At 37.3% G+C, this 26,033-nt stretch overlaps 2 protein-coding genes across 3 annotated transcripts in view; one reads left to right on the forward strand and one right to left on the reverse strand.

Moving 5' to 3' along the window:
• The first annotated feature begins 736 nt into the window (after window positions 1–736).
• LOC133527935 (oxysterol-binding protein-related protein 9) overlaps window positions 737–26,033 on the forward strand; it is a 124,345-nt gene continuing 99,048 nt past the window's right edge. For both annotated transcript variants that reach the window (XM_061865133.1, XM_061865134.1), the window contains exon 1: window positions 737–875. In XM_061865133.1, the coding sequence (XP_061721117.1) occupies window positions 774–875 (102 nt within the window). In that variant the 5' untranslated portion in view covers window positions 737–773. The remainder of the gene's footprint in view (window positions 876–26,033) is intronic.
• Window positions 869–26,033, reverse strand: part of LOC133527940 (elongation of very long chain fatty acids protein 7-like) — a 30,015-nt gene continuing 4,850 nt past the window's right edge. Inside the window, exons 2-5 of the mRNA XM_061865141.1 lie at window positions 24,973–25,163; window positions 14,104–14,347; window positions 3,498–3,640; window positions 869–1,918 (exon numbers count right to left, since the gene is read on the reverse strand). Of these exons, the coding sequence (XP_061721125.1) occupies window positions 1,724–1,918; window positions 3,498–3,640; window positions 14,104–14,347; window positions 24,973–25,163 (773 nt within the window). The 3' untranslated portion in view covers window positions 869–1,723. The remainder of the gene's footprint in view (window positions 1,919–3,497; window positions 3,641–14,103; window positions 14,348–24,972; window positions 25,164–26,033) is intronic.

The following is a 26,033-nucleotide window of genomic DNA, read 5'->3' on the forward strand; positions in this document are numbered from 1 at the left end:
AAACGAATTCGACATGAACCCAGTGCGGTGAAGAGGGATAGATAGAGACATATTGCCGGAAGAGCGAAGTTGACGGTCCCGGGTAACGCCGTAGTATTGAAATAGAGACTTAAGGTATTCAGGAGAATGAGGATCATTTAACACAGAAAAAAGAGTACACAACATGCGAACATTGCGTCGTTGACGAATGGGGAGCCAGCCGAGCTGGGAACGAAAAGATGAGACATGACCATATTTACGAAGGCAAAAAATGAAGCGAATGCAGTTATTGAGTAGCCGATCCAATTTGTCGAGAGAAAGTATGTAAGTTAACGTTAAGAACCCAACCAAACAAGAGCCAAAGTAAAGTGTAAAGCCAGATGGGCACCACAGTAGCGCACTAGGCAATCGTTTTGTTAGAAAGCAAGGCAGATAGAGCTCAAAAATTACGTTGCAGGCCTTTACAAAAAGCTACTTAGCTAAAATAGTTAAAATCGCTTAGATATTTCTAAAAGAACTATTTACAATATCTTTGATGAAAAAAACAAGTAATTTCATCTCTTTTGATTTTATTGTTTAAATCGAATGTAAATTATAAGAATCGATTATTAAACATACCAAGAATCCGAACGAGCACACGAAGCGGCAGCTGTTACGTTGGCAACACTGATAATCTGCCAACTAAATGTCAAACATATGGATTATTTATGGTGGTGGGCCTTTGCCGCAGTGTAAAATTTACTGTTTTTAGTTTTTTCATGACTTTCGACATCATATTTTGGGTTTAAATAATCATGATGGAGGGTTCCTTAAGTAAATGGACGAATGTGATGAAAGGTTGGCAGTATCGGTGGTTCGTTTTGGATGAAAATGCCGGACTCCTCTCCTACTACACGGTAAGTGACGTTTCACTATTATTTTCTCCGCTGTCTTACAGTTGATTACAGCGATAAATACTGCCAGATTTTTTTGTGTAAAGTACGGGTTATCGGCATACTAATTGCCAAATACATAAAAGATATTTCTCGGTATCTAATAGTTAGAATCATAATGCAAAATATATGTATACTTTTAAAAAGTTTTATTGTTTTTAATCTCTAAACTAATAATGTATACTAAAGAAAGCAGTGGTTATTAATGCGTAAAGGTGTGACTCAGTCACTTAGTCTCGCTGTTTCTTTACCCTTTTACAAATTGAATCGAATGTTTATTGATGATGACTGTATTACATTAATTTATTAACTATATTAAAAAGAATTACATTTATGCAAATTTACTTAAGTGCTAAATTGGAATAAAAACAATGAACTCATTCCGAATTTCAAGTTCATTAGAAGAGTAATCACACATAGGCTGATAATAAACTACAAAAAATGTGACAGCGGCCAGCAAAACGTCCCACTTTGTTGCTTGCCATAAGGACTCCTTGACAAGTTATTCTTATAAAGATGCAAGCAAGTCTCGTTCTTATGGCAAACAACAAAATGGCACCTTGCCGGCCATGGTCACAAATATTTACATTAATCAATGAACTTATAATCTACACAGTAAATATATTTATCCCTCATCTTAACACATTGACAGCCAGGAACCCACTTGGCGGGTGCTCTGTTCATAGTAGGTTTCCTCTACAAAGCGGGAAAATCCTATAATCTATGCATTTGCTATGCGTGTTGCCCTATGATAACATTGGCAGTGAATGCGTTAAGGGTCTTTGACCTGATCTTAGATTAGAATAAATTAGTTATTCAGATTTCTTCACTCCATTTCCATTTAATTCCACTTTGCCTTTCTTAACGTAACTTTCTCTGAAGAAGTTCAAGAACATGTAGTAAATAAATATCACATTAGGGAAGTATAGAAGTGGCACGCCCATTGACGCCGGGCAGCTTGGTAGGAATACTTGAGAGCTGTACACAAGCATAAATGTGAATTGGATCTGCAAGAGAAATATTTCATTTAGTCATTCACTCATTTAATTAAATAACCTAGTCAACATATTTTTGACTAGTTTTACCATTACCATGGAGAGACACTAGAGTGTTTGGGCATTCTTGGCTCCGTTCGGCTCAACATTGCTCCGAGCAATTATTAGGGTTGGCACAACTTGATGTCGCTTTGCGTGCACGACCACTGATAAGATAATGACATAAATTTTGACAACCCTAAATAGCCGAAAGGGGTAGTGCCATTAGAAAGAGAAACAGTTGCGGTAAACATCTACATAGTGTTTCAGAAACAATGTAGCCCAAATTTATAGTGAATAAGAACCTTAAGCTGAATAAGGCTATAGATAAATACTTAGATAAATAAAATAAATAATAAATATATATTTGGAGACAACCTTACACAGATCAATCTAGCCCCGATCAAAGCAAAGCTTGTACTATGGGTACTAAGCATGATATACATGTATATTTATATACTTATATACACAGAAAACATTCATGGCTCAGGAACAAATATCTCTGTTCATAACACAAATAAATGCCCTATACCGGGATTCAAACCCGGGACCATTGGCTTCATAGGCAGGTTCACTACTCACATACTCACTAGGCCAGAAGGCCATTAAATTTTTATTTCTGTTAGTTTTATAATACAACAATCCCGATGAAGATTAAGAATTTTGTTATTGTAATCTGTTTAGTAACTCATATCTAAAGGAATTAATAATAATAAGCAGATATGTCAACATTGACAACTTCAGGCACGGCTGGTACCAATAAATCAATTTACATATGAAACATTTGATTAAGAAAAAAAAAGCAATGTTTTTATACAATAGGCCTCATATCATATGCATTAGTGTAAGGCCTGAGTGGACGCTTTAAGCGGAGCGTTCAACGGGTCGTGCAGCGTGGCGTCGGGCTCACAAGTGATTTGCACTAAGGTCGCTCCTATACGTTTGCATTTGTTTAACATATACGCCGCACGTCCCGCCCCGCTGCACGTCCCGCCCCACTGCACGTCCAACTCGAGCGTCCACTCAGGCCTTAAACACAGGTGAGTGTTTCTTAAAAAAAATGCCACTTTCATTCATTTTGTATTTTTTCATAAATTTCGTGTTTGTTCTACTCAGAAACACAAGCTCTTGTAGTTCGTCCTTATACTACACGATTAAATTATCTGCTGTAATCCTTTTTCATTCAATAGTGTTTATTACCTACTAAAATTTTGACAATGAGCATTTCTTTTTTCTTTGCCACTTTTGTGTTATTTTTATTTCTAGCCAGGATCGCGAGCCCTTTTCATCCCTATAGGAGAAAAAAAGTGTCCCAAAATTTCTATACATTTTTCTAACTTTCCTTTTTGTTAATATATACCGCCATACAAAGTATAAACCATAAATGGTAACATAATAGTTAAAAAAAACGGGATCTCTTTTATTTAAAGCAATGCTTTGTTGCTAAGATACTTATTCCGTTTTTATTACTTGAGGCTTGTTAATTCGTCATTTGCCTAGGTTACAATTTTTTGATTGCACATTACAATATTTTTTGTGAGCTATTACTTACCATCTGTACAATAGTGAGCCATTTCTTATACTTGATGAGCGTGGCTTTGACGCCCGGGCTGCCTTCGGCTGACAGTAGGTAGTAGAGATACATGATGACGTGCACGGCATTGTTGATCATGGGCGAGAAGGATGTTATGCCACCTGTTGACAATATTTTTGTGTATAGTCAAGGAATAAAGCGTAAAAAACGATAGGGTGCATATTTGCAAAACGTCTTTGGGCTATGCCTTGGCGCAAAACAGCCCGTCTATAAAACGCACCATTAGTGAAATGTCGTGTGATATAATTTCGCCTAATTTGCTAAATATTCCTTGCAGGCAGGATGTAATGTTTTGAAAAGATGTATCCCGCCGAGTTTCATGCCGGTTCCATATTGGGATACCCTCCTACAATTTAGCAGGGATTGATTCATTAGATTAGATTAGATTAGATTATTTTATTTCATGATATAAATTTCAATACAAATTTGCCTAAGCCAAAATTATAAGAATTCACATCACGATCGTCAAAAACTAGAAACCAGCATGCAAGAATTCCATAAAACCATCAAATAATATAATATTTTATTATTTATTTGTCAACAGTGGGTTTACAAAGAGGTCTTAAATCTATATAGGTACAATATGTAACTTTCACAACCATTTGGTTATGAACACACTAAAGACCAAAGCTATAACTAACGACAAGCATGAACCTATTCTCATCAATAATAACCCAATTCTATACGTCAACGAATAACCAGCCAGATAATCTCTCCGGTAGATCTAACCTCAAAAGAAATAGATAGACGTATTGGAAATGCTTGGAAGATATATTAGAGCCTAAAGGAAATAATGAGAAATAAAGATATGAATGTAACTATCAAGCGGAAACTCTTTGATACCAGCACACTTCCTATACTCACTTACGGCTAAACCTGGGCTCTCACTAAAACACACATTAGAAAGCTAGAAACTTGCCAAAACTCCATGGAAAGAATTATGCTGGGGAAAAGACTCGGATAAAATAAGAATAGAATCCATAAAAAAGCTCACCAAAACAAAAGATGTCACAAAAACAATAAAAAAGTTAAAATGGAAATGGTCAGGACATACAATGAGGCAAAGAAAAATGGTCGAAATCGATAATGAACTGGTTCACAGGCCATAAGAAAAGGAAAAGAGGTAGACTATTTAGAAGATGGGTGGACGACATCAAAGCCGTAGCACATGGACGAGAGTTGCCAAGGATAGAGAGGAATGGAGAAGGTTGGAGGAGGCCTTTTGCCAATAAGTGGCACAAGGACAGGAATAAAATATGCAAGAACTGTAGAAAAAATGAAATTTACTTTACTGTCTGAAATAAAGGATTATTATTTTTATTAAATGTAACTTCATTTGATCTCCACATTGTGCCTATTACAAACTGGCATATAAATATAATTTGGATTTAAATCTTCTCGGGTCAGAGGTGTAGCGTTAGCTTTATTTGACGTTCATAAGCGCATAATATGCCTGCATGAAAAAGTTCTAACTACTTATCTTTAACTTTATAGGCCTCGACCCGGCCTTCTCTACTTTATTTTAGCTATTTTAGGGTATCTATCTAGGGGCCACTAGTTGCCGGAAATAAAGATTTTCATTTCATTTTATCTACCTGTATCTAATAACAAATATAACAAGACAATATCTACCTTGTACTAGTCATATGTCTGTTCCGACTTCACCATCCGAATAATTAGTACATGCCTCTGATATCATACGCACGTAAGCTTTGCTAATTATAACGTGCATACTATACGAGGTAGTATGGTGCGTTAATCTGTGTAGTGATATCGAATTCCGTCTACTAAATATGTATCTGAATATGTTTAGACCTGTTTCACATTAGCGTGTTTCTCTGCACGTATACGGTCGTTTCGGCATACGCACTTACACGTGCGCTACATTTAACAAAAAGCGTGCTTAACGCGTCTATCAAAACCTAGCCTGAAACTGCCCTTATATCCAAGATTAGGATGGGTAAACTGGTAGTAGTTTGAATAACGTAAAAATATGATTGAGTTGGTAAGAAACCGCATAAATAAAAGTTACTTACAGTCATAAAAATACGAGGTTTATACGAAAACGCGGTAATCTGAATATTCTCATGAAATACACGCCCCCGATAGTTAGTGTACTCTTTCTAATTCTGGAAAACCAAGAAAGAAGTAAATCCATTATTTAACATTGTCTTCAAATAGTAGTATGTTATCAGATAAGATAAAATCTCAAACAAATACGGTTTTTTTTTGCACTGCAAACGTTATCAAAGTATAAAATTGTATAGGCTATGTGCGATGTTGGCGGTGAGGAAAATACAAGCAACGCCAACACACAACGTGGTGAAAATATTAACTTTCTTGGGACGACATCATACTATTTGGCAATTGGCAGCTGCCAACTGTCAAATAAGCAATAAATATATCCCACACCCACTAGGGCGGCGCCACAGAGCGAATAAAGAAAGGAAAGATGATGCTATATATATTTAAACTGCCTTTTCCATTTGCGTGTCTGTTCGTTTGACATCTCTGAAAGTAATGGATGTTCGTAATTTATCATTGTTTCCAAGTCTCGTTGTTTTCACTCGGTAAGTATTGTTTAGAACTGTCAGCAAGTGCGTTGTCGAGTCGCTAATTTATTTAACACTTCAAAATGCAAGAATTTTTAAACTTGACGTTAAGTTTGATCTCACTGTCAAAAACATACAAGCACCGTTAACTTGTTTTTGGTTGGGGACAGTGTTATACTTCTATGAAATTATGACATTTACTGAACACTTTTACGGGCTGTGCTATCTGACTCTACTGATATTTAAATAACCTGACCTAACCTAACCTACCTAACCCACATGTCTCGGAGCAGTTCAGTTCTGTAAGAGTCGCAGTTCTAACCTAACCTCACCCACTTTTCTGGTTGCAGATTGATTCCGTCAGGATCGCAGTTCTAACCTAACCTCACCCACTTTTCAATCTCTAAATTAAAAATATGAAATTATGGGAATTGTATATTCATTTTTACCTTATTTCGGAATTCTGAGAACATGATAAACGAACTGGGTATAGAATTTCGGTTAAACGTCATTTCGGTCAACTAAATCATCGGTATTCAATATGTATGTATATGTATGTATGTACAACAAAACATGGCCTATAAAAAATTGCCTAACCGTTTTGGATCAAGTAAAAATCGCATAACAATGTTTCGTAACTTCTATAGCTTACCGAGAGGGAGAGAGACCACCTATAATGGTTTTTGTATATTTTAAATATATATAAAAACTAAATCCAGGCGAACCACCTTTCATTTAGATGTTCTATACGTCATATTTAAATACCTCCCCCTCTAATTAGGGTGGCAAAGGTAGAAGCCTAATGAGTTCCCTGTTTCAATTTGTGCATATAAATTATTCACATAAGCTTTTAAAGCCTGCATCGCGTAATTGGGTAAAAGGCCAATCTCATTTTAGGTGTTTTATTTGATAACAAGCTCGGACCCTCGGGTTTTATGTATGTTTAGGTATTTTATGTTGGTAGTACATCACGATTTCTGCTTTTTCACCGATATTACAATACACAATAGTGGGTACAATATATCAATATGCAAATAACTGTTTATGGTCATATAAAAGTCAAACATAGGTAATTTACTTTTTCTTTAAAAAAAACTTTATTATTTTGATTGAAGTACCTATATCTAACTTTTGTCAATTATTATGTCAGAAATTGTGTAAGTTTGTATGTGGTTGCTCAATCATACAAAATCTGCTAAATAAATTTAGATGCAATTTGGCACACATAGCTTAACATCTAGATCTTTCTGCCTCGCACAGCTAAACTGTGGAATACTCGTAAATGGTCGATTGCGGGTTTTCCGGACCGATTCGACCTTCAAACCATCAAGAAAAAGACCCTCCACTAACGTTTTTTGAGCGTCTGCGTCTAGTCAGCGCTATGGAAAATGGCGTCAACAGTTGCGTCGAGCGTTACCATCAGGAGATTCGTCACCCGGTTATACTTATGTATCATAAAAAAGTGCATTTTAAAAGTTACATATTAAAAGTAATTAAAAACTTACAACATGACATAATATATACATAGTCCACTATCTTTTTACCGCCTTTGCGCATGCAACTCATATCTCCCTTTATACCTACATACCAAGGCTTAAAACCTAAATACCGGCCCCAAAGGCTTAAAGCCTACATACCGGCCCCAAAGGCTTAAAACTAGGCCCGCAATTAAGGCTCCCCTTTGTTCGTCGCCTGGGCTTTTTACTGAATGGATTTATTTTTAGTACCCCGAAAGGCCGAATGGTGTCTGGGAAATCGTACAAATGCGAGCTACATAGGGAAATCTTAAAAGATTTTATTTTGAGAATAAAAGTAAATTTTCTGTTTGAAATGGCTTCGGCTTGGCGAAAATGAAAGGCGTATTTTCGACCTACGCGACCAACATTTTCGAAGTCGCGGTTACGTAGGGCGAAAATTTAACATCGAAGTACCATAGACCAAGTATCATACGAGATATATTAAGTACGCACCGTCGCCTTCAGTTATGTCGGAACGGCCAAGGTGCTCATAAATATCTGAACATTCACTTTGACGTCTTGATAATAGAGGTTATGTTCAGATATTTGCGAACAAGTTGGCCGCTCCGATATATTTGATGGAGACTTTACTGTAAATATCTCTTGTCTGTGACGTCACGCGGATGGAGTTAGTTTAAAGAGTTAGAAATCTAAACATATAATATGATATACATATAAACTTAGTCCATCTAACAACATGAAATTATAAATATAAATTTATCCTTCCTTCTTTTCTCTCGTATACAATGTTTTATCTCCCAATTAACGCAAATCTTACCACATTTTATTTTCATCGAAAACTAACTTTTCTTAAAACGGCCAAAGTCATTTTTCGGTCCACCGTCCGTCTAGTCCGTCTAAGCTAACTTTGAATAACTAGAACAATGTATGATGTATGGCAGTTTCATTCTAAACGTCATATTTTTATTCGAAAAAAAAAAACATACATTAATGATGACTTAATGACATCGCCACACTTTGCCATTTCAAATGGCATGCAGACTTAGCTTGGTCCAACATTCTCGCATCCGTCACGGTCACGGCATGGCGACGATTCTACCGCGTTGACATAGTCATTGACATAATATGTCTCTATCAAGTCACACGAAAGGGGTCACGCTAGCGGAACATGTGCACTTTTTAACGATCTTGGGCTCTATTCGACGTTTTAATGTTAGCTCGTAACATGACGGTCTTGTGTATGGAGATTTTACGGCATTGACATAGATATCGCTGTAATGTACCTTTAAGAGTATACACTGTATACTCTCTCTAAATGTCGAATTATACAAAAAAAAACTATGATAAAAAATACGAACCACAAATGACTACTCCTCCAATTCCAATTTTAGTGCTGTAGCTCAACTGGTAGATAATGTGCTAAGTTTTGCAGGAAATTTTATCTGGCAGTTAATTTATTTGTTAATTAGCTATACAACACTTTACTTGGACATTGTGAAGCAGGGCCTTAGAAACGTAAAAGTGTCTGAGTATAGAGATATATAAGAAATAAATATACTTAATTTAAAAAATAAATAATTAAATTATCCTTAGAGATGTAAAGGGTCACCAAAACTTGAATTCTTATATAAATAATTAAAAGACAAGAAATTAAGAAATGAATTAGTCACATTAGTTACCATAGAAGGTTAGGTTAAACTATCGGTGCATTTTTGGGTCAAATGTCACCCATATCAGAACTGCCGAGTATGACTCGTATCTGAAACGTCAGACACACGTCGACATAAGAGGCAATGATGAAAGCACAGGATTGATATATAGTACGAGTAGAAAAATTTGATCTACAAAGTAAACGCCTGACCAGTAATATATGATCACGCGCCATATTGCGGAATTTCATTGGAACTAAATTTTTCATACTAAACTGAACGGTCATCCCATACATGAGAATAACAGCGCCTTCTTGACAATTATTATATACACCGTGTTTTTTTTATTTCCGTTAATTTAAAGGGTGCATCCCTGAGCTTAAATTAAGTAACTTTCTCAATGACATCGGTATTCTAATTAACTCTATTTCGGAGATAATCAATAATTAATTTTTATCTTATAAGGCCCTTATGAGCGTGTACACTTCCCTTAGGGCCTATTTACATATTGATTAGTGTTTAGTACGAGTTACTACATTTGCTACTTAACGTACATACTATCTCGGACCATGGATGTTCGAAATGACATTGAGATGTCACAGTTTTCAATTGTTTGGTTGAGTTAAATGTAATGCCCGTGTTACAACAACGCTATATGCAACATTCAATTACTTTATATAAAAAAAAAAAACAAAAAAACTTTTTTTTTTCTAAATTAACTATGCCATTTAGTTTCCTTAAACGTACTTACCGATACCCCGAAGTTAACGGTGTAATTCTGGTCCGGCTTTAATTACTTGTTTGAATCAAGCAAACATAGTAGAGAAAGAGAAGATGTTTTCCAAGTAGAAGTAGGCGATTTCCATATTTTACTTTTTAATAAAAACAATAATCAAGCCTACGTGATAGACAATTTTATAACAAGTTACATCACCGCCCAAAAATGTCACGAAACCTATTTTACGATGAAGCTATGTTATAAGCCATTACTTGCGTCGCGTGCAACACTGGTTTTATGAAAATCACCATTCGACGCACGCGATTTCGTCGGGTTTACACATTATAACATCGTAAGGTGATGTTGTGAAATTATTATGATTATATCGTAATGATGACAGAGTGAAGCCCTCAAGGGTATCACCGTCTATTGGAATTCAAACTGGCGTGAAAATTCATCCCATCATTCATTATTTCAGTGTAACCCCTCTAGTGTTGCAGGTGTCCATGAGCAACAGTAATTGCTTACTATCAGGCGAATAATCTCCTTGTTTTCCTTTGACGACCGGTCTAGCCTAGTGGGTAGTGACACTAGTGACCCCACCTATGAAGCCGATGGTTCCGGGTTCGAATCCCGCTAAGGGGCATTTATTTGTGTGATGAACACAGATATGTTCCTGAGTTATGGGTGTTTTCTATGTATATAAGTATGTATCGGTGCTCACGAGGAACCCAAAAGATTTTGACAGTGTATTACTGATCACATTTAGAGACTAAAATGTCATATAAACTTTTCTGGATTTCGCCTAGTTTCAGAGTTAATACCAATGTAAAAAAAAAACATCTTTTTATCGTAACTTAGTGCAAAACGCCTTTTTGATCGCGATGATGCCATTATGGGGCGTAGTCTAAATATCCTTATTGATAGATGTCAAAAAGTGACAAGTAACCTTTGCAAGAAATAGTTTTTACAAAAAAAATCACATTGAGCCGGGCAGAAAGCAAAAACGGCATGCCGGTGCCAATCACATTAGATACTATAGTTCGTTTTTTTTTGCATTATAAAAAAGGTAAACAATCTTGACGTGTCTTTTGATTGTAAATTATTGAAAACGGCTTTAAAAAAAATGTAAATAATTTTAATGATATAAGGCGATTCTAATGATAATGGTTCTTAACTTGCTATAACCGCGAAAATGAAGTTCGCTAATATCGAGTAACTATCTCTGTCATTTTAATTACGCCTTAATTCGCACTCTTACCGCTAGGCCACCACTGCTCCCAACTATAACCCAAAATTAACACTTTGCTTATTATTACATAATTTTTTGTATATGACAGTTTGTTACCTAAATAAATAATTAAAAAAGTATATATATCTTAAGTATATTCGTTCAGGTGACTAGTATTGCAATATCGTAGTTCATTTGGGTCATTCTCAAATTTTATGGCTGAGGTCAGACTCAACTCTGTGAAACTTGTCATACATTTAGTTGGTTTGACGAAATTGAGACACAGGCGTCAGGCACAAATCTGGAGAATGACCCATTTACATAATCACAAATCATAAAATGACTACAAAATACACAAAAATTACCAGGTAACTTGTTTCCTTACCTTTAAGTGTCGCAGTGTCAAATGAATACATTTTCGCCTTATTGCAATGGCACAACGTTCAAAATCGTCTGTAACGTCGACCGTGCATAATGGAACATGCCCAACGTCTAGTAACATCAACGCCGTATTTGCCCTGCTAAACGCTGGGCGTACCCACTGTAGGCAAATATTTGTATACAAGAGGCAAGTTTCACTCAAGGCTATAGAGGCGGGAAATACTAGGCAATACTAGTTACTTGGTACGCGCATTTTAGGTGTTTCAAATTAACACAAATTAACAGCGATTTCGAAGTTCGAATTTTCTCGTCAATTTCCATTTAATACCTATGCTTCCATAATTTCTTAAATAAACTCAAGCACAACAAATTCTCTATCCGATATTTTCCATATAAGGGCCGTATATGGAAAATATATAAGGCAGATGTATTTCCCCTATTTTTGGTTAACTAATACCGCTCGCAGCGTACCATTTTATTATAAGTAAAATTTCACTAATGTGTGGTGATCTCACGCTTTTTCTAAGAGTATAGGAGAATGAATGAATGAATAAATGAATGATCCTTCCGGCCGATTTCGACCATGGCGACCACTTCGACTCCTAGTTAGCTCGGCGCTCATGCGCCCGAAGATGGCTGACGTAGCCGCCACTACGTAGCTGGTCTCCTCACGTGCCCTCAATGTGCACATGAGGAGACCAGCTACGTAGTGGTAGTGAATGGACGCAGGCTGGCGTGTTTTCAGCTCGTCATGCTTAGCGTCGAGGTCAACTTTGCGTTGCTCCTCGGAATCGCGCACATTACCCTGCACCAGCCTGCGTCACTCAGGACGATGTGCTCCCAAACCTTCCCACTGAGAGGGCTCGATGTTGAATCTTTTCACGTGTCGTTTCTGAACATCTTTCCATCGGAGGTCTTGTCCGCCAACTTTCCGCTTACCCTCCTCCGAGATACGCGATAAGCGTATAGGTAACAGGTATTTAAATACGAAAAAATACTTCAAATACGAGTTGCACGCATGCTTTAACGGGCAACAAGACGGCTCTAATCAGGGCATAAATTCAGTGGAATCGTTTAACAGTTACCTCGGAATTACAGCGGACGTAAAAGCAGTGAATTTGGCTATGAAACACCCGACCCGACTGTTAATGTTGTAGTAAACATGTATTGAGTCATATGATTGTAAATGTCAGATATTACGTAAGATTACCTTATTACCTCTTGCAATAGTTATCATTCTCTTTGACATAATTTTAATTAGTCAGAGTTAATTTGAGTGGAGTTCAAAAAGGAGGAGACAATTAGTCGGAATACCCGGAATCTTCTTTATGTATTTTCCCTCACATAAGAAAGATGAGATCGTAGTGGCTATTGTTAAAATTTGTATTTTACAAAGTAGACCTCGTGCTATTATAATGCAATCCGAGAAAGAAAAGGAAAAGATTTCCAACATTGGGACAACAGACAACACGCCTCTATTGTCAAGGCGTTAGAGTGCGTATTTAGATATTTTTGAGCACCTCGGCCGCTCTGATATATCTGATGGCGACTACTACCTAGATCTAATTTGGCTATATATAAGAATGGACCACAATTTATCCAAATTTTTAATAAAATCCCTAATGCTATCAAATACGAACTAAATGACAAAACTTTTAACTCTAAACTGAAAAGCCTATTAATAGAAAATTGTTATTACACTGTAGAATCATTCCTGAAAGATAATACGTTAGATAATGATGACACCGAATTAATGTAGGATTTTAACTTGTAACTTGACATATAATATTGCTGCCATCACTTTAATCTATTCTATTCTATTCTATTCTATTCTATTCTATTCTATTCTATTCATTAACATCCATTAAATAAATATTTATTATAATTATTTGACAAGTTAATTCAATCGGCCATTACGGTATCGGTGCATTGTAAACGTTGCTATTTTTGAAGTTACTAAATTAATTTATGTGACTAACTAGTAGGTTACCAAACTTCTGATACGCTAATATGTTAATTTTATTATGTTACCTTAATTATAATATGTAGACTAGCATTAAGAGAATAGAACTGTACTATTGTGTGCCCTTACAGCACACATGTCATGTCACACACAGTGTCATGAACTGGCTATATGAAATGTAACACCTTATTATGTTACATGATGACAATGCAATATTAAATAAATGACTAAATGACTGTTTAAACAAAAAGGATAAGGTTATCTTTTAGTAAGAGTATTGTTAACCGCTTTTCAAGTTTATGAACTCCATAAAAAACTCCATCCTGTAGCCGGAAACCCCGACAAGGAAGATCCTTCCACGGCTTCCACAGCCTGAGTCCGCGGGAAGAAAATCCTCTTAAACCGCACAGTGCGCGACCATTAAGATTCTAGGGTTGTGACGGTGTGAGGATGAACATTCTGCCGACGGCGAGCGGTGCGGTAATAGAAAGGCATTGGCGTCATGTCAAACAATTCTTCAGAGCACATCTCGTTGTATAAGCGGTATAGAACACAGACAAAGAGGCAAAGACTTCGAATTTATTTTCCTTACCTCCAACATACTTGGTCGCCGCCCAAATAATAGTGAGCGAGCTGCAATGATGGTAGACATGCAAGAACGACGCCTGTCCTTCCTTCTTCCTCATGAGGAAGAACACTGTTTCGAGCAGTTCCAGTAGCTTTAGTATGATGGTCCACCATAGGAACCGGAGCATCCTTAGCGGTTCAGCGTTGAGGGAGTAGTCAGGGAGCATGCAGCCGAAGTGGTAGGTCGTTGTCCAGCCGGAGGTCATGATCTGGAAAAAGAGGATGTATAATTCGTCTATATCGAGCGTATGCGTCCATTCAATTACAGTTTAGTTCTAACAGTCAAAAACAAATGACGGTTAAAAATATGCTCGTGTATGTATTCTTGAATTAAGCCAAATAGGGAACACTATAATATATGTATTTACTTATTGATGGCAACAAACATAAAAAAGTCCGTCCAGAGGACAGCTGTACAAATAAGTTATCCTCGAACAGATGCTATGTTTTCAAATAAATCACCACTAGAAATACAGAGCCATTGTAAAACTTCCGAATCAGAACAATGTTCATTAGTAAACCTTTGTAGTCCAGGCCGTCTTCAGCAGTGTAATTAATTCTCTTTAGGTAATCGTTCGCAATGCATTAGGCGGTTCACTCGAGCTTCAATTACAGACTGCCTTCCTCGGTCTCTGCATTATGAAGCGCTTTAGGACAAGTACCAACGTATTAACTAGGGTAGGAGTAGTATAATTAGTAAAAACGCTTATTAGACCCGCGGTCACTACTCAATTCACAATAAATTTAAAAGTGGAAAAATTACTGCGTTGGGTGAGACTTGAATTTACGGCCTCTGGATCGATACTCCAGCGCGGTGCCAACTGAGCCACCAAGACTTCTTCCATAGTCAGCGAATCTTTCCACCGTATAGGTCTAGGGGACCCAAGCGACATTTACCGTAAGAGCTTTACATTCCTTAAACAGCTAGCACCGTTCGCAGATGATTCTGCTTCTTAAAAAAAAACCTACAAACTTGGCATTATGAAACGTCTCTGAATATGGCGGACACTATACTCTTTTCTACTTTAACACATTCACTGCCAACGTTTTCGTAGCGCTACGCTCGTAACCGATCCCAGCGTTTTCCCGCTTTGTAGAGAAAAGCGACTACGAACAGAGAACCCGCCGAGCGGGTTCCCGGCACTCAATGTGTTAAACTGCACCATTTTATATAACATCAGCTCGTGTTTACATCCATCAACTTTTGTAATTTACATGCGTACATCAAGGCCTACTTCACGAAACTTTGTAACCTGTGATACTTACTACCAGAAATATGTTCATTGTTAACTTTTATTAGAAAGGGAGATATTAGAAATGCTTGTTTTACACGTTTAAACTTTCATGACAGCTGGAAATTTGTACTGCGCTGGTGGCCTAGCGGTAAGAGCGTGCGACGTGCAATCCGGAGGTCGCGAGTTCCAAACCGGCTCGTACCAATGAGTTTTTCGGAACTTATATATGAAATATCATTTGATATTTACCAGTCGCTTTTCATGTCAGGAAAACATCGTGAGGAAACCGGATTTAATCCCAACCAGGCCTAGTTTACCCTCTGGGTTGGAAGGTCAGATGGCAGTCGCTTTCGTAAAAACTAGTGCCTACGCCAAATCTTTAGATTAGTTGTCAAGCGGACCCCAGGCTCCCATGAGCCGTGGCAAAATACCGGGACAACGCAAGGAAGAAGAAGAAGACACCTGGAAATTTGTAAACGAGAATGCAAGTAAAACAAGAGGTTGAGGGGGTTTTTACCGATAAGACCGCTGGTTGTTTACCTCTACTTGGGTTGATGTGATCTTTGTATTATTTTCTTTTATTGAGGTGAGCAATAAAGACTATTTGTATTTGTTCAGCTCTCACAACAAGTTATTATGGAAGCGGCGATGTCGTTGTAACCACAAGCTCTGTGCACCATCTAATAGGCGAGTAGTCTTTGCTGAAATCCAATTATTCCTTTGATGAACTACTGCACAACTGCTCTTCCAGAGAGCGGCCTTCATTCTGATGTCTTAGGAACTGTGTCAGGTTGCACATGGGAATATTTCACTGCTTAAATTCTCCGTGAAAATTATAGAATATATAGAAGTCTAAAAAAATATATTTTTGCGACGGGCAACAATAAACGAAGTCAATCTAGATATGTAAGGTGTGTTGGGTAAGTGTGGCATAGCGATAAGTGTGGCTGACCTTCATATTGGACCTGTATACACATTGATTAGTGTTTATTTCGAGTTCATAAATTTTCCACTAAACGCAAGTGAACATATAAAAAAAAAAAAAAGTTAGTCACCGGGCGAGATTCGAACCCGTAACACTCGTTTAGCAGTCCGCGTCTTAACCTGCTGGACCAGACGGACAGTAGCCGGCAATACGAAATTAGCGACCATATTCTGCGTCGAAAGAAAAACGCATGAAAACTCGAAAACACGCGTTTTCCCAAACATAAGACTACCCCAAAAACCCCCATATACCAAATTTCAGCAAAATCGTTAGAGCCGTTTCCGAGATCCCGGAAATATATATATATATATATATACAAGAATTGCTCGTTTAAAATGAGAGCGAGACTTCGATTGTATGGAGGGCGGCATTTTGGCGGCGGGTTCGTGTGACTCTTACGTGGCCTGCGCGATTTTTTGTTTATAGACTAATACGCTATATTCATCCATTGTGGGTAAACGTGGGTATCCTCTACCCGCCCAGACATCAAATCTTGCCAAGATCAATAGCAATTTTGATTTGTCAAAATAAAGATTCAGATTCGCTCTGGGCGGGTAGAAGTTGAGACGACCCATTGTAAATTTTGGCGTCAGTTATCAAGATACCTCAAGATCAAGATTTACCTCAGCAATTACAAAACTCGTGAAAGTATTGTTTGATGAACTGGTTAATATGGCATCAACTTCATTTCTGTTCTCTTGCCGTTACACGATTGGTTAACGTTTATAGCAGAGAAAATCGTATCAAAGATGCCTCTTTTTAAACCAACATTTCATCATACAGGCAAATGGGACGGATTCAAGCCTCTAAATTCTCCATGTAGATTAGTCTCCCCACACTTGAATGCTGTAGTTGATTAATTCTTGTCTTTTTACTTTAATAAGTAAAACCCGTTTTGCCGCATACGACCTTATGGAATGAGCTAGCGCAAAAGCAATTCATTACGCGCGATGTATCGGGATGAGCGCGGGTTACGGGAAGAAAGCAAGCAAGCGCCGCATTTTTGGATTTTATTGTTTTCGATCTTACACCTTAACCTATTCTTCACTATCCGTGTCGGAGTTGAATCATAGCTTTCGTTCAACGGTTTAAGTTAATTCAGCACACACGACTCGCGGATACGAGTTGGTTACGTCCTATTGAGTCACTGTGACTGATTAAATTAGCGGTTTGTTACTTATGCAATTCTCGGTCTAGACTTTCAGCATTTATATTAGTACTGGCTGAGAACTGTTATACTCTTTTTGAAATTTACTGTAACTTTGTTCGTAATGGAGGATAAAAAAAGCAAGCGTAAGTTTACATAAAAAGCCTCAGTTACACGGTTCAAGAACTTTGTATTTAATATTAGCGAGAAACTCAAGAAATGTAGACGAAGAAGTCATAAACCAACATCTACCTAAAGTACAGCTACTGTACAGGATATTGTACAGTCACCTGCAATCATTTTATACAACAACTAAGCGTGAAAAAATATCTTTACAACAATCTTTTTATACAGGTATAAAAGCACTTTGCTATCTCCATCCGTAACGCCAGCGCCAGCGGCTGTATTTACAAACAAACCATTGTCTCTGATCCTCGACGTAGAATCGCGATGCGGCTATCGGCTATTTTTGTCGTCTGCTTGTGACATGACGGTGACTTCAAAGGGAATTGTTTATCCAGCTCCGCAGTTCAAGTGGGTGTGGCTTTGTTTTGTATGTGCAATTCGTAGACTTTCACAACTTTTTTTTGCTACTATTTTGCGCTGTGATATGAGGTTCTTCAAGAAGCGGATATTCAGGGTTCTCAAGGGCCGGCACCACATAAGTGGCTCCTCCAATGTTCCTCCTAATGGACTTTTTAATTCGCTCGAGAGGTCTAAGGGGGGATGGCATTTTTAAGGCCTGTCTACACATGGATATGTAAACATTGATTAGTTCTTAGTGCGTTTAGTCGAAAATGTATGATCTCGCACTACTAATCAGTTCAATGTGTAATCAGGCACTTACATCACGGGCAATATAATGTACAGACTTAGTTCATGTGGGGTAAGAGAACATTTTTTTCCGTACATTTATATTTAAAAAAAAACATATTCCAAACATGTATATATATAGCATCACAACGTTATTGAACTAGTATTTATACTCATATATTATACGTTATTGAATTATGTTGAAAGTTTTCTATTTCGCAAGACTTCAGAACCTTCGCTGTCAATAAGATCACACAAAGCCCGACACGGGGGATCTTTGTGCATTTGTGAGATATACAGCTTTGTACGGCCCGTCAATAAGGTACCTGAAAAACGAAGGGAAAGGTCTCACAGGGAGAATATATTTGTCTTTTTTTTTCTGATGCCAGTTTTTTCATTCGCAAAATTTACCACTACATTTTTTCCCCAAAGCGTTTTAACAATTCGTAAATTTTCCTATTATATTTTTATTGTTCAATAGCTTACTTTCCTAATAGGTTTCCTTTCTAACCATTCGCATGATTTAAATAACTTTTATTATTATAATATTTATTGTGGCAAGTACATTAAATCAATATCAGAAATAGCAACTTGAGAAAAACGATTTCCGGAAAATAGTAGCACCACCCCTCACAGGAAATGAGATGTAGCTACACGCACAGCTATTTCTACATCGTATTTATTTTCAACTTTTATGTCTATAAAAATAGGTACAAATTTCTCTGTTTTTAAAAGTGGATTTGGCAGGTTTACACTCTTAGCCAACGATATAGTAAAGCGCTGATACGTATGAAAGCCTGTCCTTTCAATACTTTTGGTGTCAGAAAGTGACTGAATGAGGAGCAATAGTATATGAGTCCCGATTCATATGTTAGTTTAATCAGACCATTTTTTGACGTTGTGCCGTTTGTACAAAATTGTTTCAGGTAAGAAAAACCACTAATAATGTGTAATGCTAATACTAATGTACGTAGCTTAATTTTATATGGAAATATTCTACAATAACTATATCTAAATACAATATATACAGTTACTACTAAAAGAAAAAAAAATGAGTAGGAATATAACAGAATATAACAGATGTAGAAAGACCTATTACTAAGGAAAGCAACACGGCGTTGCCAATGTCCTGACAATTTTTCTTCGAGCATGTATGCAGAAATCCTGCTGTATGAGAGGACATGATTTGGACGACGTTTTTTAAAAAATCATTTTGCAACGATAAAACTATCAAAATAAACTAGTTAGGATAAACATTACTATCATGATTCCCAAGTTCCCATTACTGAGTCGTTGGATCTACATGCTCTTCCGTAGCGATATGATGGTTGCGCATCTAATGTGTACCTATCGCGTTATGCCTTATTCTCGCACTTGGCTGTTAGAACTTGGAACATGACCACGATAACACGACTAAAGCGCAACCATCTCACGCACAGAGGTGACGTGGGCGTTAAGAGGCGGGTATACTGACCGTAAATATTTAACGAGGCTAAGTATATGCTTTCAAAGGTGAATATGAAAATGGGGTATGTTGCGGCAGTGGACTTTCGCTTATCCGATATCGGGAAAAAGTTTACATGAGATTATTCGTTGTTAAGCTGAACCACTAAGTTGACCACAATCTCACCTGATGGTAAATGCCGATGGAGACTAGGATGGAGCATGCTTATTACCTACAAGATATCTATTCACTCTCGTTTAAAAAGATCCGTGTTATATTGGACTGGGAATAGATTTGCAGGAAGTGAATTCCATTCCTTAGCCGTTCGCATGATAAAGCTGGATGCATAGCGTTTAGTGCGAATCAGTGGCAGTGTAACGACGTAAGGGTGAAACGCAAGTGCGCGTTATTTGAAACGATAAACTGCTTATTGTACCTCTATATTCATTCATGGTTGTACTTACAATACACAGTAATTCTGTACCGATTTCTCTCTTACTACGTATCGTGTTGAACTAAAATTAATCAATTTGAGTTAGGTTTCACGCTCCATCTGCGATAAGAAATTTAGGTCAACTGATTGATTACAAGGGTTTTCATTCCTGTAAGTATACTGTACATAAACAGTCTGCACCAGAAGTTGTCAAGTGGGCGAGGTGTTTCAGTCAGTTTATTTTGAAACTGAACACAACTTTATTGTTAGAATAGGAAGCGTGTGTGAACTGTAGAGGGCAGCACAAGAGCCCCCTGTTAATAGGCGCGAAATGTAAATGTCAAGCTTAAGTTTCTAATTTACGCCACAATATGGCAGAACTTACAACGGGCAAGGTAACGTCCCTGAACTGTAGGGGACAGCACCTGCTTTATTCGTTTCTGGCTTTGCTTCTGCTTTATGCTTTGCACTGTTCTCGAGGTTAAGATTACATTATTAAAACTTACTGCCAAAATCTTTAAACGTGCAACCTGTGGAGCAACTGCACCAAAAGAAACAGTGCTCTGCGTGTCCAGTTTAACAACGCCTTCAGGGGTTTGGTGGGGCTGCCCTGGCGCTGCAGCGCGTCGGCAATGTTCACTGAGTGGAGCACTGACGGCTTCCACGCAGTGCTGCGAAAAAGGGTGGCGTCCCTGTGGAACCGTGTGCGGGGCAGCATCATCACACTCCTGAAGGTGGTTGCGGATAGAGTAGATAACCCTCTTATCACTCATTGGATGTCATGTATGTAATGTACGATGCAATGAGCACTATGCTTTTCACTAACGTAGGTATATATTATATATACCTACGTATTATATATATACCTATAATTTTTCGTAAGTTTCCATAAATTACCGCAAAATTCTCATAAATAGCAGGGAAGCTTCCTTAGTAATTTATTTTACTAACATAATGTTGTAATCAAACATGGATACCTGGAGTCTGATACCTGGATGGATACCTAGTGGTGGTATTTTAATTTTTTCATTTTTAACGTGAACTGTCAATGCTAAGTTTATATTTAGGCCACAAGATGGCAGACCCTCCTACGCGCACGGACCCTATTAATACATATATGCGTGTCGTACAGATTATTTCGAACACATTAAGGTGGTTCGCTTTCCATACAAAAAACAATTGCGTTTTATGTAGTCATTACACAATATTACTACATAAATATATGCGCATCTATCTACTTTCACACAGAAATCACGCATAAACGTTATATTTTTTATCAATATAACACCAAAATAACGTTTTTTGCGTTATATTCGAAAGTAGATAGATGCGCTCATATGTATGTAGTAATAGTGTGTCATGACCTCATAAAATGCCTTTGTTTTTTGTATGGAAAGCGAACCACCTTAACCGCTTTGCTACTTCTGCGGACCATATTTTCTCCTACATTTTTTGTTCTGCTTGCTGTTAATCTATTGCATTTCTTAAATTACATATTCCATTTTCATTGCTATTTATTTATATACTTTACATACTCTTTATTTGTACGCGATGTTTCGACCCTTCGGCAATACGTATTTTTTGTGGGAATCTTTCAATTAATTAGTATAATTTTAGACTCAATTAAATTAATCCATTTCTACATCACAGATAATAAATATACTGGTATCGTTGCATTAGCTTCACATTTGACATTTCAACCTGTTATTTCTGTCTCTCGGAATAAGAATAGTCCTCGCTCCAATATACAGACTATTAACATACAAATGGAAGATCTGACACACAATTCACAGTTAAGGTGCCGTAGGTTCAGCTAGCAGGGTTTTTGAAAAATCGTATTTAGGCCTTTGGTAGATATTCAATTAGGACATTATTACACAAATTGACTAAGTCCCGCAGTAAGCTCAATAAGGCTTGTGTTGTAGTATATAATTATAATTACTTAAATACATAGACAACACCCATGACTCAGAAACAAATATCCGTGTTCATCAGACAATTATATGCTCTTATTTGAACCCGGGACCATCAGCTTCATAGGCAGGGTCACTACCCACCCACTAGGCCAGACCGGTCGTCAAATATTGTAATCAAATTGTAAACGTTTATTGCAGACACACTCCATAATATACATAGCAAATTACAAATACAATTTGAATATAAAGATATACATTAGTCAAATATTAATAGCAATCTTAAGCTCTTCTCCAGTAACATCATCGATTCGAAACCTGATTTATTGACTTTTGCTGATTTGTTAAATATGCACCAAAGCTAAAAAATACGAAAATTGTTTCAAAATGCGAAGTTTTATTTTTGATCGATCTCATCGATTAATCTTATTTGTTAAAACTTACAAAAAAACACGATATCCTCGATCCCGAGCACGCACAGCCATCTTGCTCGCGCTTACACTCAATGAGAGTGAGAGAAGAACCTGAACTCTCGGCGCCTTAACTAACGTTTGATTAATAACAGTGCATAATATCTCTATTATGATTGACACTGTAAATTGACTATTCTTGAACCTTAATGCGACGAGATAAGGACTACTAATAGACAGTTCAGTATTATTGTTCGTCTATTATCTTTCCGACGCTGACTCGTTTTACTTGCATGCTTTTATGACATAATATAGATAATAGTATCACGGGTTACCGGGGGTCACTGGTAATGACTATTATAGTTGATAGACGTTAGCACCTAATATAGGATACTTGGGAGGAATCCGAAGAGTTATAATCATGTAGGGCCAAAAAGTTAAAAATGTCGTATAAAGATATATTTTATTTTTTTGTACATGACTTGTTCCAAAGTCAATTTCGCCAATGCCGAGGAATTGAGAATTTTAGGGGGAAGATCCTAAAATGAGTGGAATATGGACAACTGCAGCTTAGGCGAAAAATCCTACACAAAAATCTCTAAAATAGAGGTTTTGTACTCGACTATTTCCTCCAAAACTTAACCAATCGTAACGAATTTTGCCGGACTGTTCTGCTTTTTAGGCTAATTGATATCAGTTTTAAATACCATATTTAGTCTATTAGACCGTTTTTAGCTTAAGCGCTTAAAAAACAACAATATCAAACAAGCAAAATCATTGCAGAGGGCCAAAAATCACGGAAGGAAAAGCAGAATACGTTTGTATGGACAAATGACCACGTCTTTTACTTCACGATGTGCACTTAAGAGGCTGTCAATACCTAAAGCGCGCACACTGTCTATTTGTATCGGAGTAAATGAGATAGCACTGTCGCATGTTACTGGGCCTGGGCAAGGGAATAATAAGAAAAATATTTAAATAAAAAAAAGTGGATTATTAGTGTAATATTTTACTCAATAGCGGTTTAGATATAAATGTTTTGAAATTGTGATTTTAATTGCAGACCCATAAGTCAAAACAATAAAGACATAGAACTGTTTAATTGTGATTTTAAGACCAATCTTTGCTATTATTTTCTATCGAGCCGATTTCGTTCAATCATGTATCGAGTATAACCACGGTCTTTGAAATATAATGAATGTGAACATATATTTTTCTTACTTGACTAAAACAAATAGTCTTTCTTAAAAAACTGTTTAAGTAACATCAATTTCAAGGACATTGGGTGTTGACAGCCTCTTAAGCCTATTCGCCAATTCATACCATCCACACCGCCTACGTAAATATGGTAGTGGTCTGCGCGCCTACCGAGAAACATGAAAATCTAAATTTCGTTATCTGCCTCCCTATCGCTCTTCTATATTCTGCGATAGATAGAGAGAGAGAGAGATAACGAAATTTCGATTTCCGTTTTCCGCAGTAGACCCTCTGGGGACACATCTTTACACGTGTAGGTACCTGAGATGTGCGTAGCGTGATTGATGATGATGATGCTTGTCCGATGCTGCGATTGAGCTAATGCGAATGCCAGTTTACAAGCGTTTCGTGGAATCCATTATTTGTGCTGTATGTTGCAAAACGGAACATATTTGACGACCTGTTTGGCCTCGTGGGTAGTGACCCTGCCTATGAAGCCGATGGTCCCGGGTTCAAATCCTGGTAAGGGCATTTATTCGTGTGATGAGCATGGATATTTGTTCCTGAGTCATGGGTGTTTTCTATGTATTTAAGTATTCATAATTATTTATATATTATATATATCGTTGTCTAAGTACCCTCAACACAAGCCTTATTGAGCTTACTGTGGGACTTAGTCAATTTGTGTAATAATGTCCTATAATATTTATTTATTCGCTTTAGATAAGCTCTTATGAGTCAGGATTACGTTTTTACCACTCTCGATTTGTTACGGTTATTAAGAACTTTAATAAATAAAATAGGTTCAGGATCCCATCATCAGATCCTGACCCAATGACAATGGGACCAAATCGGTCTAGCCGTCTTCTAGCCTCCTAATCTACTCGACAAGTTCAAAACGGTGAAAAATAGAGATCACTACTCCTGAAAATACGTGTGATACCTCATTGAATACGAAATGATGCATAGAAAAATGTATTCGAAGCGTTTAATAGCACACAAAACCTTTCATAAGTTATAGACAAAAAGACGGAAATAAGAAGATATTTCCTTTTTCGCCAATATTATCTTTAAAGTATTACCTTTTTGAGATATTGGCGATTTCCCCCCCCCAGTAACACCAGCGTTAGCGATAATTTGCACCATGATATACCACTAGATTATGCTCCGCAGTTCATAAGGCGGACAGTTCTTCGTGTAAGTCGGTTTTTATGATATTTATAGCTAAGTAAATGATGATAAAGAGGAAATACTTACCCCCCAAGTAACAACAGCGTTAGCGATAATTTGCACCACGTTGTACCATTTGATTATGCTTCGCAGTTCATAAGGCGGCCGGTTCTTCATGTAAGCAGGTAATATGATCTTGATGACGGCCAGGTAGCTGGTGATGATGAATAAGAGAGGCCATGGTGAGCCCATGAGCGGCCAGTCTAGGACGCGGGGATCTGAAAAGAGAATTTTGGTATATTAAACTTATATTGTCTTTGGTGTAAACCAACATGGCGATAGTCATTTGTCACCGTCGACGTGTCAGTACTCGTAGTACAACTTACGAGCTTGTTTGGCTTGAAAGAAGCTCGTATCAACAAATATTTCGGAACTTCTGTACGAAATAATCCCAGGCAGGCAGAAATGAGCCATGGCAAAATTCCAGGACAACGCGAGGAACATGATCTCATCTGTACTGTCCAAAGAAGGAAGACTTTCAAATCAGACTTGTTGTGTGGGGAGCAAATGCATCCTTACCTTGTTGAGATACCGGACGCGTGGGTAAATACATAATATAAATTTATTTATTTAATTAACAAACATACATTTACAGTACATATGGTGCTACTTTACCGCACTAGTGCGAAAATTAGCATATTACGTTACTATGTCCAACATTTAAAGGTCCATATGTACTGTAAAACGTTGTACGATACATGTGCGAATAGGTAATTCGCAACTCGTGTCGATTTAAAACGCTCCCTTCGGTTGTGTTTTAATTTATCGCCACTGGTTTCGAATTTACTATTCTTCGCACTTGTATCGTAATGTACTATTACAGCACATTGCCTAACATGGAAGCAAAAATATAAAATGACATTAGAATTTATAAACGTTAAATAAATATTTGGTCATAATCACAAATGTCAAACGTATATTTTTTTTGCAAAGCGAATAGATGACACTGACATTTCAGCAATCTAAATATCGTAACAGCTTTTACACTTAAACGGTCAAGAAACAAACGATGGTCGTAAACAATAGCAGAGCGAAGCTTGATGACCTGACATGATGCTGACGGATTGACGCGATCCGTCAGTTATGAA

Source organism: Cydia pomonella, chromosome 18 (assembly GCF_033807575.1).
Source record: "Cydia pomonella isolate Wapato2018A chromosome 18, ilCydPomo1, whole genome shotgun sequence".
Classification (NCBI taxonomy): Eukaryota; Metazoa; Arthropoda; class Insecta; order Lepidoptera; family Tortricidae; genus Cydia; species Cydia pomonella.